General features: G+C 38.3%; 1 protein-coding gene across 3 annotated transcripts in view; it reads left to right on the top strand.

Annotated features, from left to right (window-relative positions):
- Window positions 1–1,296: 1,296 nt before the first annotated feature.
- RFC1 (replication factor C subunit 1) overlaps window positions 1,297–16,947 on the top strand; it is a 43,869-nt gene continuing 28,218 nt past the window's right edge. The window contains exons 1-4 of one of the 3 annotated variants that reach the window (XM_087736299.1): window positions 1,297–1,422; window positions 7,416–7,544; window positions 9,297–9,372; window positions 11,476–11,550. In XM_087736299.1, the coding sequence (XP_087592425.1) occupies window positions 1,420–1,422; window positions 7,416–7,544; window positions 9,297–9,372; window positions 11,476–11,550 (283 nt within the window). In that variant the 5' untranslated portion in view covers window positions 1,297–1,419. Of the gene's footprint in view, window positions 1,423–7,415; window positions 7,545–9,296; window positions 9,373–11,475; window positions 11,596–16,947 lie in introns of all 3 variants that reach the window. The other 2 variants (XM_087736298.1, XM_087736300.1) reach the window with 2 other exon arrangements.

Genomic DNA, 16,947 nt, shown 5'->3' with positions numbered 1-16,947 from the left:
AGAGTCCACCTGAGCATGTGCGTTCATAAAAGAACAGTAGGAATTTCTATACAAACAGGGTCTTACAATTATTTAAAGTCCAATTTAAAGAATTAAACAGGAATGGTAATAGATACCATTAAAATACCTGTTTTCTGAGATTGGACAGAAAGATCTAACTTTTATCTCTATGTAATTATCTTTGCTGGAGTTTGACCATGCCATCAAGTAGACAGTCTCTTGTTCTTGGGGAAAAAAAAAAAAAAAGAAAATGAAATGATACAGAAGGTATACAAATGATAGCACTGGAAATCGTGCTATGAGACAAGTACAAATTGAGGTGGTACTCTTTGCTTTTTTTGAGTGGTTTTCTAAATAAATGTCAATATTTTTAATGTCACAAATACTGTTTGTCATGTGTCCTGTCCCCCCGCCCCCTTCTCCAAGACTAGCAGTAATTAGCGATTCAGTAGGCTGACAGAATCTGAACATCAGACAAGTAATTATTGAGAGGGGAACGGCTTTTGTTTGGTTTGCCCAAGTTTATTCCCTCCCAGTGTTTAGCAACTAGAGGGAAAAAATGGAAGAAACCATACAAGATTTCATTAGAAATTGATTAGAAATTAAACAGTCAGAGGGCGAAGACAGAGCCTAACTTCCCAGTTTCTCTGTGACTCCTCAGATGTTGGCTCTGAGCTCTCCTAAGCCTCAACACACGGGAGCAAACCCTGTGGAGGAATCAGAGCCGGACGCCTCCTGCACAACCAGGAATGAAGAAAGAAGGGACCGACACACCTCTATGACAGGGAGATGATTTTATGTGCTGCGTTGATGCAGACCTGACTCACGGTGAAGGCGCTGCCCTGCTATTAGGTGTCTGCATATTTAGGATGCTTCGTTTGCCTCAGTGCACTAAAAACCGGTAAATGCCACGGAGGCCTGGCACTGTCCGCTTGTTTGTTACAACCCAAGACTGTGAGATCTCCTCTGGCAGAGGTGTCCGAGGGCACCCCTATTCCTCGTGGAGCAGCAGCAGCTGCGAGCCCACCATTTTGACGCGAGCTTCCATCCCCGTTCCCTTTACTAACAGGCCCGGGCCGGCAGCAGCTGCCCAGGCTCCCTGGAGCGGATCAAAGCGGTTAACCCCCCGCTGCGTCCCGCTGCAGCGGCACGAGCCGCTGCCGCCCGGACGGACGGAAAGCAGGAGCGGGCACCGACGAGGGCCGAGGCCGGGCGGGCCGGGGAGGCGGCCGCGGGCTCCGCGCCACCGCCAACGGCCGGGGAGGGGGGGGAACCGCCACCGCCCCGCCCCGCCCCGCCCGTCGCGGCTGTGACGGCAGCGCCGCGCGCCGGGCGGCGGGAGTTGGCGCGAAGGCGGCGGGGGGCGGGCGGCATGGAGCCGGAGGCGTCCCGCTAGCCAGATAAACCGCCGCCGGCAGCATGGTGAGCTCGCCGCACCGGGGGGCCGCCCCCTGCCCCCTCCGCGGTTCTTTCCCCGGGTGGGGAAGGGAAGGGGAGAGGAGAGAGCGTGGCGCAGTGTAGTGTCCCGGCGGGGGCGGGTGGGCGTCTTCCCCGGCGCTTGGCTGCAGCCCCACGGCCGTTGGAGCCGTTGGAGCCGGGCTGGGGTCCTCTCCCCTCAGGGCGGCCCCGGGTGCGGAGGCCCCGCGCTGTGGCGGAGCGGGAGAGGTCTGCCCGGGCGGGAGCGGCGGCGAGGCCGCGGGGGAGAGGCCGCCCGCCCTGCCGCGCCCCCGGCAGTGCTTGCGCGCTTCCCGCCGCTACCCGCCCCGGCGGGGCCGAGGCCCGGCTTTCCACGCGTGCCAGGAAAATAAACCCCTGGCCGAGGGAATGCCCGCCATCGTGCCCTTACCCCCAGGGGGAAGCGTCTGAACCTCTCTACCTTCCCTTCCCCCCCCAAACCGGCTGGTGAATTTGGTGGGGACCGTGGGCTTGTCCGGGGGGGGATAGGCGGAGGAGCTAACCTCTCTCTCTAAAAGCAGGCTGCCGAAGTTTTAACTCTTCCTTTAATTTCAGTAAGAGCATACACGAGGGCGTTTCTGCTGCCAAATTGGACGGTGTGCAGTATTTGCAGGAAAACAATTCAAGTAGGAAAAAAGAACTTAGAAGTCTAGAAGTAGACGCTTGTTTGTAAATAATGAAGGATGCAACGCTCACTAGAATGCACAAAGTTTGTAAATATAAATATATATGTGTGTGCGCTTTCCAAAGCGCTGCTTGCTGATGCAGCCATTATAAGATGGTATCCCTTCTTCATCTTTGATTCAGATGAATTTGCTTCTACTCAGAGGGAGTCTCTGTGCAGACATTTTACTGGCTTAGCTACAAATGCCATTCAAAGCCAGCTAGGTTCAACTTTGGTTTTGGACTTTCCATGGAGTTTAACCTTGTTTGTTTGATCTTAGGCCTGATGCGCAGCAGTGATGGGCAATACAATCTGAGGCTTTCACAGTACTGACAGAGGTCTGCCAGCACTAAGAATCCTGCAACTATTAAACTGTGATATTTTCATAGTTTGTTAGGGGTGGCTGATGACTTTAAACTTATGTATGAGGACAAGGCTGCCTCTTCTGTTCCCCTGCCATCACCTCTTTAGAAAACTGATCTTACTGGAAGACTTGCTTCCTCCTTTCCCACCTTCCTGGGACAAAGGCTTTCTCCCTCTATGCAGTCTTCCGAATGTCACGTATCTCACAATGCCTGGCACTTTCCTAGAAGGAAAGAAGACAACCATCGTTGTTGAGTTGCCTCAGCCCTCTCCCTTGTCAGTGCTGAAGAGAAGAGGCTGTTCAGCCATCAGTGCTGCAGCTGCAGAGATGGAGGCAAAAATACACTGATGCTAGTAACCGCGTAGCCTGTTCTGTGTGTGCGGTGACAGCACAAGCATATTGGAATTTAATACCATACCCTTGCAAGCAGACTTTTCGTAGTGCCAAACATAAGCAGCCCCCATTGAGTTGGTTCTGCAGCATCTTCATTGCTGTGCTGAACTGATATGTGTAGAGTTACAGAATGAACTGTTTTGTCCTAGAACGGATTTATTTTTTTACCCAGATTAGTGGCCTGACCCAGTTTGCAAACAGAGAGCTATGCTGGTACAACTGAGGGACTGAGTGACTGGGCTACCTAGCTGCCTCTAGCTGAGAAAGACATTTGTATGGCCAGGGCTGTGGCATCAGCTGGTGTGTACTTAGAACCGTGATACTGCTTGAAAAATACTGTATAGTACCTGTGCTGCAGTTACCACTATTAGTAAATGTTAATTAAGTATAGGTATCCAAGCTAGTCTTACTGGTTTCACTGAAGTGATACTATATATTTCATTTCAGTTAGCACAATTTTTCTGGACACGCCAGATGTCAGAGTTGATGTTTGCACAAAACTTGCACTGAAATAGGCAGACTGTAAATAAATATGATTCTTTTGATGCAAGGCCTTCATGGACACACTTCAGAATACCTGAAATAAGGTGCATTACTTTCTGTTACAGTCATTGAGCTAGATGGGTGAAATTCAGTTTTCTATCTCATATTGTATTTTGAGGTGCAAACTGAATTATATGATGCTATTTTGGAAAATATTTTGCCTTACTAGACACTGGTCCTCTTACAAACACTGTGCCTATTATAGTTAGTTTGAGATGGTTCTGTCATCAAAGTGTTGGAGTAGTTGATCTTTGGTTTAGGATGCTTTTGAAATGCAGGAAAAAACAGTATGGAGTGTTTATGAGTTTTATAACTGACTTTTTTGAGCTGGGTATTTACTAAAGTCTTAAGAGTCACCCTGACAAACTCTCCAAGTAACCAGTCTTTGTACGACCTAACAAATAGGTTTCAGTTTCTATTCATGTTATCCCTCCTCAGTAAAAAAGATAACAAAACTTTCAAGAGAAAACTTGCAACCTGGCGTGATTAATTGCTATCGTCTTCTATTATTGTGTAAGATGGAGGATTTGAAGCATTAGTCAAAACTGACAAGAACTAGACCGCACAGCCGTTACTGAGATCATACAATTACTAAGATAGCTCAGCAGGAAGCAGCGCACCTGAACACAGCATTTTAGGCTGTTCAGATGCTATGCATCAGTTACCCCCCCTAATTTAGCGAGAGTGATCAGAAATTCTTACTTAGTTCCACCTCTTACTTAGGTGGAATTGCTCAAAGTTACATGTCTTGTTGCTGCTGCTGAAGCACCCATGGGGAGCCACACCAATATAGCCTTGCCTCTGTAATTTTAGTCTTCTGGGCAAGGGGACCACCCGGGATAGCCATGCTGGTGGGTGTATCTCCAGGATACACAAGGCTGATGACTCCTGCGGTTTTTGGGGGAATGTCCTGGAAGGAAACTTGCCAGTCACATTGGTACACACCTTTCCTCATTTGAATGAGTACAGATAAAAGCTAAATATATGCACTTTTGCCATCTGGTGAACTAATGTATATGCATGGCATTATATACCTATAAGATGGTCAGTCAGAGTATGTTAAATAGGTAAACCCAGAATGGAGGCAAGTGATCCTATCTGGGATCTAAGCTTATATTATACTTTATAAATAGTCTTCAAACTTGTAGGGTGGTAATCAGTCTGATACATACTTGTATTGCTTCATTTCTGCAATTAGTTATGTAATGAAATATGGATTTATCTGGCATCTCATAATAAATGGCACGAAAAATTTGTCCCTTATGAATCTTGGATAAAAGCTTCACTGAAAGATAACTTCACTGTTGCACTGCGGCATACTTTTCTCCCAAGCAATTCTGAATTCGCCATCTGTTATAGTCCAGCAGTGGCTAACCAGGTTACCTTTTCTTCTGAAGAGCAGGATAGCTGAAGAAGATCAGAGGATTTATAACTGAAGATTGAAGAAGATTGTACATAGATGTCAGTTTTCTTTTGTACCTTAGGGCTGTGTAGTTTAGTCACTCAGAAGTAGATGGTTGCTATGGGAAATTACAATTTACTACCCAAATACAAACTTTTATTCAGAAACCTCTAGGTGGCTTGTGTGCTTTTGTATTCACAGTGTTTTCTGAAAACTCCTTAACACAAGCATGTGTTAATAAATAATAAAATAATAATAAATAATAAAATAATAATAAAAGAAAAGGAAAAAAGCTGCCATTTCTTGAGGACTGAAATGCAGTTTGCGTCGAGAATAGAATGAGTTGTGTTAACGTAGGGGGCGCGTTTTGGAATATGTAGGTGCTGTATCACCACAGTATTTTCAAAGAAAAAATAGTATTTCTATGGATGGTGCTTTCTTAATAAATGGATAGAAGATGCTGCTTTGAATAAAACAAATAAACAAAATTGTTTATTCTCATTTGACCTGTTAATCTAATGAAATACTACCTGCGTTATAAAAGATAGTAGCAGTTAACTGTTGCTCATTTATTTTAGATGTTTATGAAGTGATTTGGGGGAAAATAGCTTATAAAGTTGACCCCGATGAGATATTATTTTTTAAAAGTTCAAAGTGGCAGTTTAGGTCCTCTATAGCATGTTAAACGTAGCAGGGCTTCTAGCTATGGCATTCATTTTGTGAATTAAAGGTATTTATGAAGAGCTAACTTGATATCTCATGAGAACTGATGAGGCAGAAAATAATAATTTACATGTTATAATTTGGGCCCTAGCAGTTCAGGAACTGTGATATTAAAATAGTGGAAGAAACTGGGGCAGACAGGTCAATTTTGTATTTTCTTCATTAAGTCTGCATTTCATAAACCAGGACACTACGGTATTTCCTTGTATAAATCTGTAAAAAAAAAAATCTAATATTGCATATGGTGTTTGCAGAACAGGTCACTTTATTTTGCAGTGTTGTAGTAAATATTTAAATTATTTTACTATGTAAAAGATCTAGTGAGACTTGTAATCAATTTTTCTGTTGCCTATGTTACCTTAAGCCTAAAAAGAAGTCAGTAATAATGATTGAGTGATCGGATCCATGAATCTACTTCGAGACATTTTAAATAGATGCTTTCTTCAAACCTGTTAGCTATAGGTATCAGCAGTCAAAATTTCAGAGCTTATGTAGTACTACATTTACATTGTAGGAGTATATGTAAACCAGCAGAGTGTTGAAAATTTGTGCCTCAAGGCATAAATTCCATAGATGGAAATGTGTGAAGTCTCATTAAGGAAGAATGCTTCCCAGTCTGCCGTTGTCTGTTTGCTGAATCCATGTTATTACATGCAGGTAAAACATAAAGAGTCTAAATTTTTACAGGAAACATTTCTGATTCTAGAAAATTGTTTTACGCTAAATATACTAAATAAATCTATATATGTCCCATATTTTGTGTATGCTTTCAAATTACATATTCAATTGATTTAAGCCCTATAGGCTCTGATAAACCAAATCCAGACTGCAAGGGAACTGACTGGTAAGAGAATGGGAGCCTGAAATACCCCTTCTTGTCCATAAGACTTCTGGAGATTTTTTTAAGAATTTGCTACTTTACTTGTAGTTCCCTATAATAATCAAAAACTACCCAGATGAACTCTATGATGTGGAATAGCTATCAGCTGGGTAGAATATAGTCCTGAGCCACGCCCTTTACCTGCTATATAGTTAGGCTATATGGGGTACTTTCTTTCTCTAAAATGGCTGCTGCCCCTGGAGGTAGTGATACTAACCAGGTACATGGTTTTTTCAATTTCTTTTTAAGAAAATGGAAATACTAGTTTTTTCAACAGAAGTCAGATTTGGTTTTGTGTGTAGTAATGCTTTTTAAAATTGAGGCTTCAGCTGCTGATTTTCCGTATTTAGAAAGCTTTTTATGGTTGTACTGTGGTCAGATAATAAGGTTACAAAATAGACCTTTTGGAGTTCTTCGTATTAAGTTCTTTCTCTTTATTTAAATTTTAATCTGTTTCTTCCTGGCTAATTTTTTTAGTGAGATGAGAGTTACTGTCCTAAACTTAAAAGAAGGTGGAGGATGCAGTACGTCCCGCTACTTGGCTGCTTTTTAGCTCTTGGTGCTTTTTTTATCTTATTACATTGGACACTGCTTCATACCTGAGCTGATCATTTTAACTATAGAAATACTTTGGACTAGGTTTATGATGATTAATTGGGGAAAAAAAGAAATTATACATCTCTCTTAAGTTACTGTAATTCACTGCTAATGGGAGTTTGTTATGAAGTATTGGTGAAGATGTACAACTAAGGAAAAAACAAACTTTTTTCTGTGATTCAAAGACAAGAGAAAGGTGGTGTGGTGTCTGAGTAGCTATGTTTAACTAGCTGGTCTTTGGTTTCTTGATGGTAAACAAAATTTCAAGATCAACAAATATTATAAAAGGAGCTGCTGAGAAAAATAATTTAAATGCATTGCTGTTTTGTAGTGTGAAACTTTTGAGAGCTATCTGTATTTAAAAATTTATAAATCTTTTTTCCCCCTTTACTAGGATATCCGGAAATTCTTTGGCGTTGTACATCCTGGAAAGCGACAAGAATGTCAGACTGCGAAAAAGAGTGAAAAAATTAAAAATGGTGAAGGACCTTCAACTGGGAAGAAAAAGGGAAAGGAGACTAAGGTTAATTTTGCTTTTCTTATTTGTGAACTTCTGGATTTCTCTAATGTAGGATTGTTTGTATCTCTAGCATTTTTTTAAAGTCATAGTTCTTCCCATATACTCAAAAACCAGACTGTATGTCAGTTGTTTTTATGGGCATGAGAGGAAACTACCACTTAATATTAACTTCTAGCAGCAAAACTTTGTAGGTGGTGAAGAAAACGGCTTATTTTAAAAATATTTGGGTTGTAGGGTAAAGGAAAGGTAGGTAGAAGTTGTTATGGTTAGGTGCTAATGTAGGAACAATCTGATGTATTTGAAGTTATTTTAGCTATAGCCATAGTTCTCTAAGTAGCTCTGCTTATTTAATTTTTAATTTAATTAAGATTGAGGCTTACGCACAGTAGATGTAGACGTATCATAAAGATGTTACGCTTTCAAGTAAGGTAGAGGTCTGTGGTGTAGGTGCCCTCTGACCAGTTTTTTAACCAGGTGTTTTTAAACACCTGTAGGGGAAACATTAACACTGCCTTTCTTGTCTAGGTCACTTATCTAAACCTGTTGCAAAGACCAAATTCTGTAAAATGACAGGTTAAAATTAGATTGGGTTCTAGTTTCGGAGTACTTTTCATGTTAATCATCTGAACTGGTATAAAAAAGAAAAGAGTGGCTGAAGAGGACTTTAAAAGCACTCAGAGAATGGAAGGATTTCTAATAGGATGCAGTGTTTAATGTGAAGCATCACAATCAAGAAATAAGATGTTACTTAAAATATTTTGGCTGTATAATTTCATTGGTTCAATGTGAAAATAAAGGACTATTCAGCGGAACTGAAAGAGATAGCGATTATCTTATGCGATCTATTATTTTTACTTTGCAATTCTCCAATTATATCAAGGATTTAACGGGTTTCAGATTAGAATTGAGTGTGGATTATAGTTATGTTTTTCTAGAATTACATTTTTAGAAGCATTTACAGCTGTGCATGTCTACAAAACAAGCACAGTTGTAGTTTGGTAGGCCCAGGAAACTTCCTATCTGTGCAGCTTGTGATTTTTCTAAATATCTAAAACTTGTCAATGTCTTTTTAAAAAAAAAAAAAAAAAAATCCTTGAGACAGTTTAATACTAGCTGCTGCTAGATAGAACATGTTTGTCAACTGTGATGATTGGTGCAATCTCTTATGGTAGTTGCACTGCTTAATGGGTGAGAGAAGAAGCTGCAAGCAACCAGCACGCTGGATAGGAAATCAGTCTAGCTACAACTGTTGTGTATGCTTTTTTCCTTTTTCAATTGGCTATCTTTTACTCTGAAGTTGTGTCAAATTCCGGTGGTTACAGTAAAGCTATATTCAGAATGGAACCAAAAATGAAAGTTGAATTCCATACAAGTAACTTATTGGCCTGTACCACCTCTCTTTTTGGTGGGACCATGCAATTTCATTTTTAGATTAAAAAAAGAAAATCTGTGCTTGAAAATCTGTTTGATTTACTTTAATTGGCATTACACTTGACTATTTATTCTCAACATAATCATCTATGGTTTTCTTGGAGTACGTTTAGCTTTACTGCTGCAGTTTCTTCCTTATTTCCTCTGCCCTGCACCTTTTCCCCTCCCACTGATGAGTTAGCCCAAGCCTGTTCGTAAATGTAATACTGGGAAATTAAAAAAATTCTGTTAGAATTTGTTTGAAACTCATACATTTGGATGTGTAACTGAGTAGAAGCTTGAAAGACCTGTTTACTGGTTGAACTAACAGACTGTTACTCTTAGGTGAATAATTCACCCAGTGAAGATGTTTCCAAACAAAAGCAGACAAAGAAGAAAAAAAGAATAATCTACGATTCAGGTAGCTTTCACAGTTGTTTCTGAATGCTCCTTTGTATCTTTTGCATCAGCATTCAAGGTCAATTAGGTAAATGGTACATCTGAAAGAAAGCTGTGGTTTGTTTGTTTGCTTTTTTTTTTTTTCAGTAAATGCAATTAAAAACATTTTTCACAGTAATTATTGCTGGATAGCTAAATATATTTGATAATAAGAGTGCGGTGTGTGCCATGCATGTAATATACAGTGCAAAGTAACTTTTAACAATAAACCTCTGTTAAAACAAACAAAAAACAAACCACAAAAAAAACCTGCCCAGAAAAAAAAAAAGTTCAGATAGTAAATTCTGTCAAAACTCTTGTTTTGTTTTGTTATGAAGACATATATAAATTGTGGCGAGTTTTAGGTTTCCTGTTCTGTTAGGGATAAATGACATCCTACACTGGGTACAGGAGGCTGATCATATACTATAATTTTACATTTCTCTGCATTGTGTGAACATAATATAGGAGATTGTTTTAAAAGGCTAACTTGTGTTTCTGTATGTGTGTCTCTCTATTAAAAAAATTCTAGTGAATGTTGATCCCATACTCTTAAATTTACAGCATGGAACACAAAATATAATTTAAAGCACTGCTGTCACATTCTAAAAATATTCTTTAGAATATTGTAATATGGGAAACCTCTTTTATAGCACTCATGTCTAAAAACAAAAAAAACCAACACCCCCCCCCAAACAAAAAAAAAAACCCACAAACAAACCCAAACAACAAAAAGCACCCTTCCCCGGACAAAAAGCCCCAAACCCTTGCCTGTCAAGTTAAATTAGTTTAATTTAAAAGCTTGAAATTTCTAGTTTAATCTTTCTGAGCTGTTACGTCATTTAATCCCTCCTTGATTGGATTCTGAATCCTTGAATATTTGTTGTGAAACTGTAGAAAGGATGGCAGGAGTTTCTACAATTTTGGACTCCTACTGAAGACTTCAGCTTGAATTCTTAGAAGCAATCTTCTTAACCATGGAAGATTGCTTCTCTTATAGAAGAAAAATGATCATACAAACATCTGTCAGAATAATGCTATTGTATGTAGAAAATTATGTTCAAATCTTCAGATGAACTGTTCTATAAACAGTTCCTGTTTAGCAGCGAGGAATACCAGTAGAAATATTTCTGCATTAAAAGGTGGAGTACAAAAGTAATATATAACTCAGCTGTTACCTTTAAATTGCTGATACTGTCTGGAGGTTTTGCAAATTCTAGCCCATTAGTAGTAGGAGAGCAAAAGTGAAATAGTGCTCTAAGTTCATGAAGATGGAAAAGTATGTGTGGGTTGTTTTTAATAATTACAATATATATTAGTGTTTATCATGGAAAAAGGTAGGCTCTGAAGGGTAGTCCTCTGTTACACTGGCTAGTTGTCTTGACTTCTTCAGTTTGTCCTGCTTACTCATTTGGATGTTGGGATACATAATCCACAGTGGTCTAAGTTTGGCATCTTGACAATTTTTGGGATACGGAGAATGGTTGGTGAGGTGAGTGGCAGTGTACCAGTGTTCTCCTGAAAAATCGGAGTACAACCTCAATGATCTATTTTAGCCTGTTGTTAGCTTTTGGAATAGGTATTGTGGAATACGCCAGCATAATATAATACTATATAAATTTAATCAGGCTAATGAATCTATGTTAGAAGTTTGTTGTGGTGGTGTTTGGGGTTTTTTTTTGGTGTAGTGGTTGTTGGTTTGGGTTTTTTCTTTTTTTTTTTTTTTTTTTTTTAAAGTAATCTGATGTGGTACTCTGACAGTTGCATTCCTTCTCAGAAAGATTTTTATACAGGCATAGAGGTTCTTGGAATAAGTAACAAAGTATTTCTTGTTATGTAAACAAAAACTGCTGCCTAGACTGAGTTCTGACCAAATTTTCATTTAGTTTTATATGCTGGAATAAATGATGGCTAGGCTTTTAGCTGATGGAGAAAAAAGAAGCTGTGCTCTGACCTTCCATATGATGTCTTTTTCTCACTCAGTTGAATGTATATGAAAGCATGTTAAGTAATGTTATGTGATATATTACTTAAAGCCTATATGTATGTGGAGAAAATCTACATTTATGTTGTGGTCAAAATACAGATTCAGAAGAGGAGGTGCAGTCAGTGAAAAAATCCAAGAAGCCATCTGAGAAAAAAGCAGCTACTTCAAAACTTGGTAAAGTTCTAAAGCAGGATCCTGTTGTTTATATTTCAGAGACAGGTAATGGAAGAAATGTATCATTATATGTTCAGCTGTAGTGGGGTGGATTATGTTATAAATGGGATGGATTGTTTGACTGATACACTCTGAAATATGACCATAAAACCTAATATTGAGAAAGACAAGTTATGTTCTTAAAGAAGCTAACCAAAAGCACTTCAGAAGTTTAGCCTTGAGTATTGTAAAGTCAGGAGCAGGGTGAAACTGAGGTGATGTTGGGTAGTGGCTTAGGTTGATTTAAATAGGCATATAATTTAATGAGCTAACACTTCCATGCTTAAGAGTATTCCGTAGGGGAAGGAGTTAAGTAAAAAAAGCATTTTTATTATAGTTAAACTGCTGACTAGCACACTTTGTGAAGTGACTGTTGGCTACCATAAGTAGGTTTGAAAACCTCAATTTTTATTTCACTTGGTATAGGACTTTCCATGTCTTAAATCTCTGCCTAATATGTTGATGACTGCAAAAGGTCTTGGGTTTTGTATTTTATTTCCTTATCAACACAAACAATTTTTTTTGAGGGGGGGGAACAAACCAAAACCAAACCCAACATTATTTGTCTATTAGACTTTAGAACTGGAATTGAAAAACGCAATCGTAACAAACACTTGCTTTTTACCTTGTATATACCATACTTCTCAGTATTGGATTTCAGCTTTCTAAATTCTGGAGCTATTTTTGCTCTTGGGAAAAGGAGTGAGTGTAATTAACCATTCCTGATCATTTTCAGGTCTCTTGTAGCCTTCTGAAAAAAATTGTGACCGTGGTTAACTGTTAAGCTCTCAGCAGTGTTTTGTTTAGGTTTAATCTCTTCTTTAGAAGCTGTATAGTTAAACTAAAAACACGATCTTAACTCAACCCATAAGTACCATTCAACTGAACAGATAAGGGCAAATTTTTTGAGTTTGATTCAAGAGTCTTATGTGTTAATTTGTTTTTATTGTTTGCATGGTTGTTGTTCCTTAGTACTGCTTTCAGTGTTGCTTTTTGTGTGAATCTTGACCTTGGTGCTCTCAAGAGGAGTTTGACTGTAAATTTACAGGGGAGACATTCATCTACTGTTACGGAAGTCTCATCCTGCAGAATTCTCATTAAACATGTTTCCTTTCCAGCTCCAAAACAAAAAACTGATAGTGATTTTCTGCTATCTTCCCCCCTTCCTCTGTGCTCTTAATTCTATCATGAGGCAGTTTTGTTTCCAGTTATTTACTTCATGTTGTGCATTTTTCTCTACTAAATTTGAGATGTTATGGAAAAGTTTCAGTGACGTTAGCTACTGTTGTTTGATAGGTGAACATCAGTTTATGTAGACTCGGTCTTATTATGAATTAAGCATCCTTAAAGCTATGCCACCAGCATAGGGAAAATACTTGGGTTTTGTGAATTCTGCAAAAATGCATCTGTGGAAGATTAACAGAGCTTCTAGTATTTAGCTCAATATTTCAGTACTTTTTGAAGATGGACTTCAACACTTCTTTTTTGTCATCTGAGAACAATTGGCTGAATGTGTATGCATGTGCATTTTTTGTTATATGGAGTTGTGTGTTTTTTTTAAATACATTTGAAATACGCGTGAGTGCTTGCAACTTCAGGGCTGCTTTTACTACTGGTTGTTCTCTTGTTCCATCTTAAGTAGGAGATCTGTTAGTGGCACTTAAGCAAAGATTAAGACTATATGTGGGCTGAAAGAATTCACTTATTAAGATCCTGATGATAGGATGAGTTTGATTCCTGTCTTACTGAATGGCATAGATTGGAAGCATCTTAAATTTGACTCAGTTAATGTGATAAATTAGAAACTTTTTGAATGGTTTACTGTTCAGAGCTGATAGCTTCCCAACTTAAATCTCTTGTCATGTCACTGGATCTATTGTAATTTCACTTTGATTTGTTACAATGCAGATAAACTTAGGTATTTTGATATTGGATGCTGGTTACCATCCTCTGATCACCTGTGCACCACAAGCTGTAGAATTTCCTGAGGGTTGCAACACTAGGTGGACGCGTTTTGGTCACAAAGATATTTCTTATAGTTTGTGATGCATCTCTCTTTACTTACTATAACATAGGCTTTAAGTGAGAAAGACTTGGGCTTTTTGTCAGTTGCTGCTGTGGTTAGATGTACTTAGTACATCTGGTCTGAGTTCAGCTGAGGCTGTAACTATTGGGTCTTCCATATTTGTCTCCGAGAGTAGAGTTCTTTACTAGCCACGGGACTTCCCCTGTATGGATTTCTTAGAAACTGTGATAAAATTAAGGCTTGAATCCAAATCTTTTTTGATAAAACATGTTTTTTAAGTGTTAGAATTCCAGAAGTAGTTCTGTGATCCCTCTTTGAGTTTTAGGATACATATTTGGAAAAGTGGACACAGTCCCTGGGTATAGTGGTTTTTTTGGTAAGATCATTGCTGAACATAAACATTGCCTCCCTATAATCATACCATGTATTTTTAGAACACAAAAGGATTGTTTGCTGCAGTATACCATTAGAAGTGTAGCTCAGCTGGCTTTTTTCTATACCTCCTTCCTCCTAACACTCTTTTCAGAATCACTGTTTCCAAGATGGATTGTGCTTATTCTATTTGTCCTAGATATTCGACCTGACATTTAGCTGCACTATGTCACGTATTCAAATGAGCTCAATTTTCAAAGTATCCTGAACACATTATCTATCTTGTTTGTCCTTTTACTCAAAACTTTGTTTCCTTCGACAGTTTTGCCAACAATTCTTTCCTAATAAAAAAGGATCTTTAACAGCGTTGACCCCGGAGTAGATAAATGATCAGATTCCTGGGGAATAAACAGTACATATTTAGGTTTCTTATGCAATTCAAGGTGGCATAGGGATATCTGCATAGGGATACCATGGGAACACAGGTCAAGGTTATTAGTGAAATCCCTGAAAACCACGCCTCAAGGTTATTCTTATCTAAAGAGTCTTAAGTACACACAAGATTGACTTAATTGTCTATGATTAAAACAATGCCTTTATAGCCTTGAGACTTAATGCTTGACTTTTGTTTATATTTAATCTGTATAAATTGTTTCTTCAGCTTAATGGAGCTGTCAAGCTGAGTGTGTTTTAATGGTATTGATAGAGCTATTGGCCTGAGATAAACATGTTTTATAAGAATAGGAATATAGAAATAGTAGATAGAAAAGATCCTAATGAAATTTGCAGGCATTTGTCCTTTTCTTGTTTTTAGTGTTATGCAGCTGAAAACTTAAATCAAGAATACGCTTGTTGGACTTGCTGAAAAGTCAGAATCTCATCCTCAAGGGCTCTGTCTGTGGCAATGTGTTTGAAAGAGCCTTTTGCCGACAAGTAGTCAGTAAAAGCTTGGTAGTTAATTGCCTCAACCTATTTTTCAATTTAATTTGAAACTTTCTTCCTGTTGCTTGAATTTCTTTTCAGCTCTTCTCTATAAGTATGTGGGATACAGCTTTCTTAAAAAATGTTGGGGGAGTTAACTTTTTGGTTTGTATAAGAGTGGATTGATGAGATTATTGCGTTGCTTTGTTTCTTACTAGCTTATGAGGTTGCCTTTTTTCCTTAAAGGCAAAAAAAAAAGAAGCAAGAAGAGTTGCTTTTTGTAATTCTATAAGAAATACTTTTTTATTATTGAAACAAATTTAATTTAAATAAATATTTAGTTTACTGATGGCCAAAGATAAAGTGAAGTTATTCTAGCAGGTAACAAGGGGAAAAAAGAGCCTTTTTTGTTGATAGAACAGTCTTAGTGGATTGGGAAAAAAAGCCAAATGTTTGTTGTATTTGTTAAAATAACACTTTGTTTGACTGTTTAATGAAGTATGGAACCTTGAGCTTTGTTTGTAGAAGATGACCTGTTATTATGTTGTGTTGAACCTCATCTGGTTTCATCACAGGTGGTTATTTGACAGGAATTGTGACTTCACTTTTAGTGAGTACTTAATCTTTCGTATATATTGTGTTGAGGTAATTATGCATATGTAGCAATCACTTTGATCACTTGAATATTGTGAAATCAAACTTTTTTTTTTAAAAAAAAGCCTTGTTCTAGTGGTAGGCTGAATTATTTATAAAGCTAGAAAAAACAAAGTGGTGGAAACTGAGTAGGTTTGTAGGTTATTGGAAAACTGCTCCTTGAGAGCTTAGAAGACAGGACAAGAAGAATAGCTTGTGAATGTGCTTGCTGAATATAGGCTCTTTTAATATAGAGAATGTTGGGAGGGGGGATGGGGACGGACAAACAAAGAAACCCCAAAAACTCACAGGAAAAAAAATCAGTTAAGTGCTAGCACTGGTGACCAAAAAAAAGTCTCCACATCCAAATGCTGATTTAAATGAGCAGCAGATTGTCAGTGAATAATCATGTCTTACACTGAAACATTTGATAGGGGAATAAAAAATTGTCACTGTTACTTCCTGGGCAATACTAGCATTGTATGTACTTACGGAAATTGCTATACTTAGGTGAAAACGTGTGAAGGTGATAAATAGCGCTCTGTGTACCAGCTTTCCTCTAGTGTTTTATGGAAGCTGAGAATAGGTAGGTGAACCTTAAGGGAGTTTGACTTGAAATGCACTTGTGGAATGAGAGTAAAGTTCTGGCAGAATCCTATGAAGAAGCAGAGACTAGTGTTGCAGAGGACAATGTAAAAGGTATTTAGGAGTGAGCCCCATTAAAATTAATTTGGTTAAATTTGGGAATACCAACAGTACAACATGAGGATCCTGTAATGGGAAGTGTGCTGTTGTACTGAAACTCTTTAAGTGGTGAGAGGACCGCTCTCTGTTGTGTAAAGATAGTAAAAGTGTGATAGTATCTGGAGTTGCCTCCTTGAATAGGGGAGTAAGTGGAAACCAGAGATATGGATGAAGTAAAATTTAATGTTATTCTTAGAGGTGATCTTTTCTTTTTCCTCTGCAGAATCTAGGATAACAGCAATATTGAGAAATAAATATGGTAACTTTTGAATAAAAAATGAGTAGGATTCATTTATCAGAAGACAGAGTGATTACTTTAAGATTACTTTGTCAGCCTGTATTTCAAACGTGGCAGGACATGAAATAAATTCATTACAGTTTAATCTCTGTAACGATTGCTGTTAGATTTTAAGTTTTTAATGGGATGTTGTTGCACTTATTTTTACAAGTATATCGTCATCTTTTACTACTTTTTGGAGGTGTGTTAAAAGATGTTTTGGTCAAACAGCTGGCTAGCTGTAGTACTGTGCTGTTCACTTGATATGTTTGGATTGCAAAATGATTGTTTTAATTGTCAATTTATTTTGAGGAAACTTTCTGGAAAAATAATTTTTGTATATACTTCATGCTTGTTCCTTTAAAAAATAGCTTCTGTGTGAAAG

Source organism: Nipponia nippon, unplaced genomic scaffold, assembly GCF_047370975.1.
Source record: "Nipponia nippon isolate SJK-2023a ecotype South Korea unplaced genomic scaffold, ASM4737097v1 scaffold_6, whole genome shotgun sequence".
Classification (NCBI taxonomy): domain Eukaryota; kingdom Metazoa; phylum Chordata; class Aves; order Pelecaniformes; family Threskiornithidae; genus Nipponia; species Nipponia nippon.
This window is presented reverse-complemented; position numbering and strand designations above follow the sequence as displayed.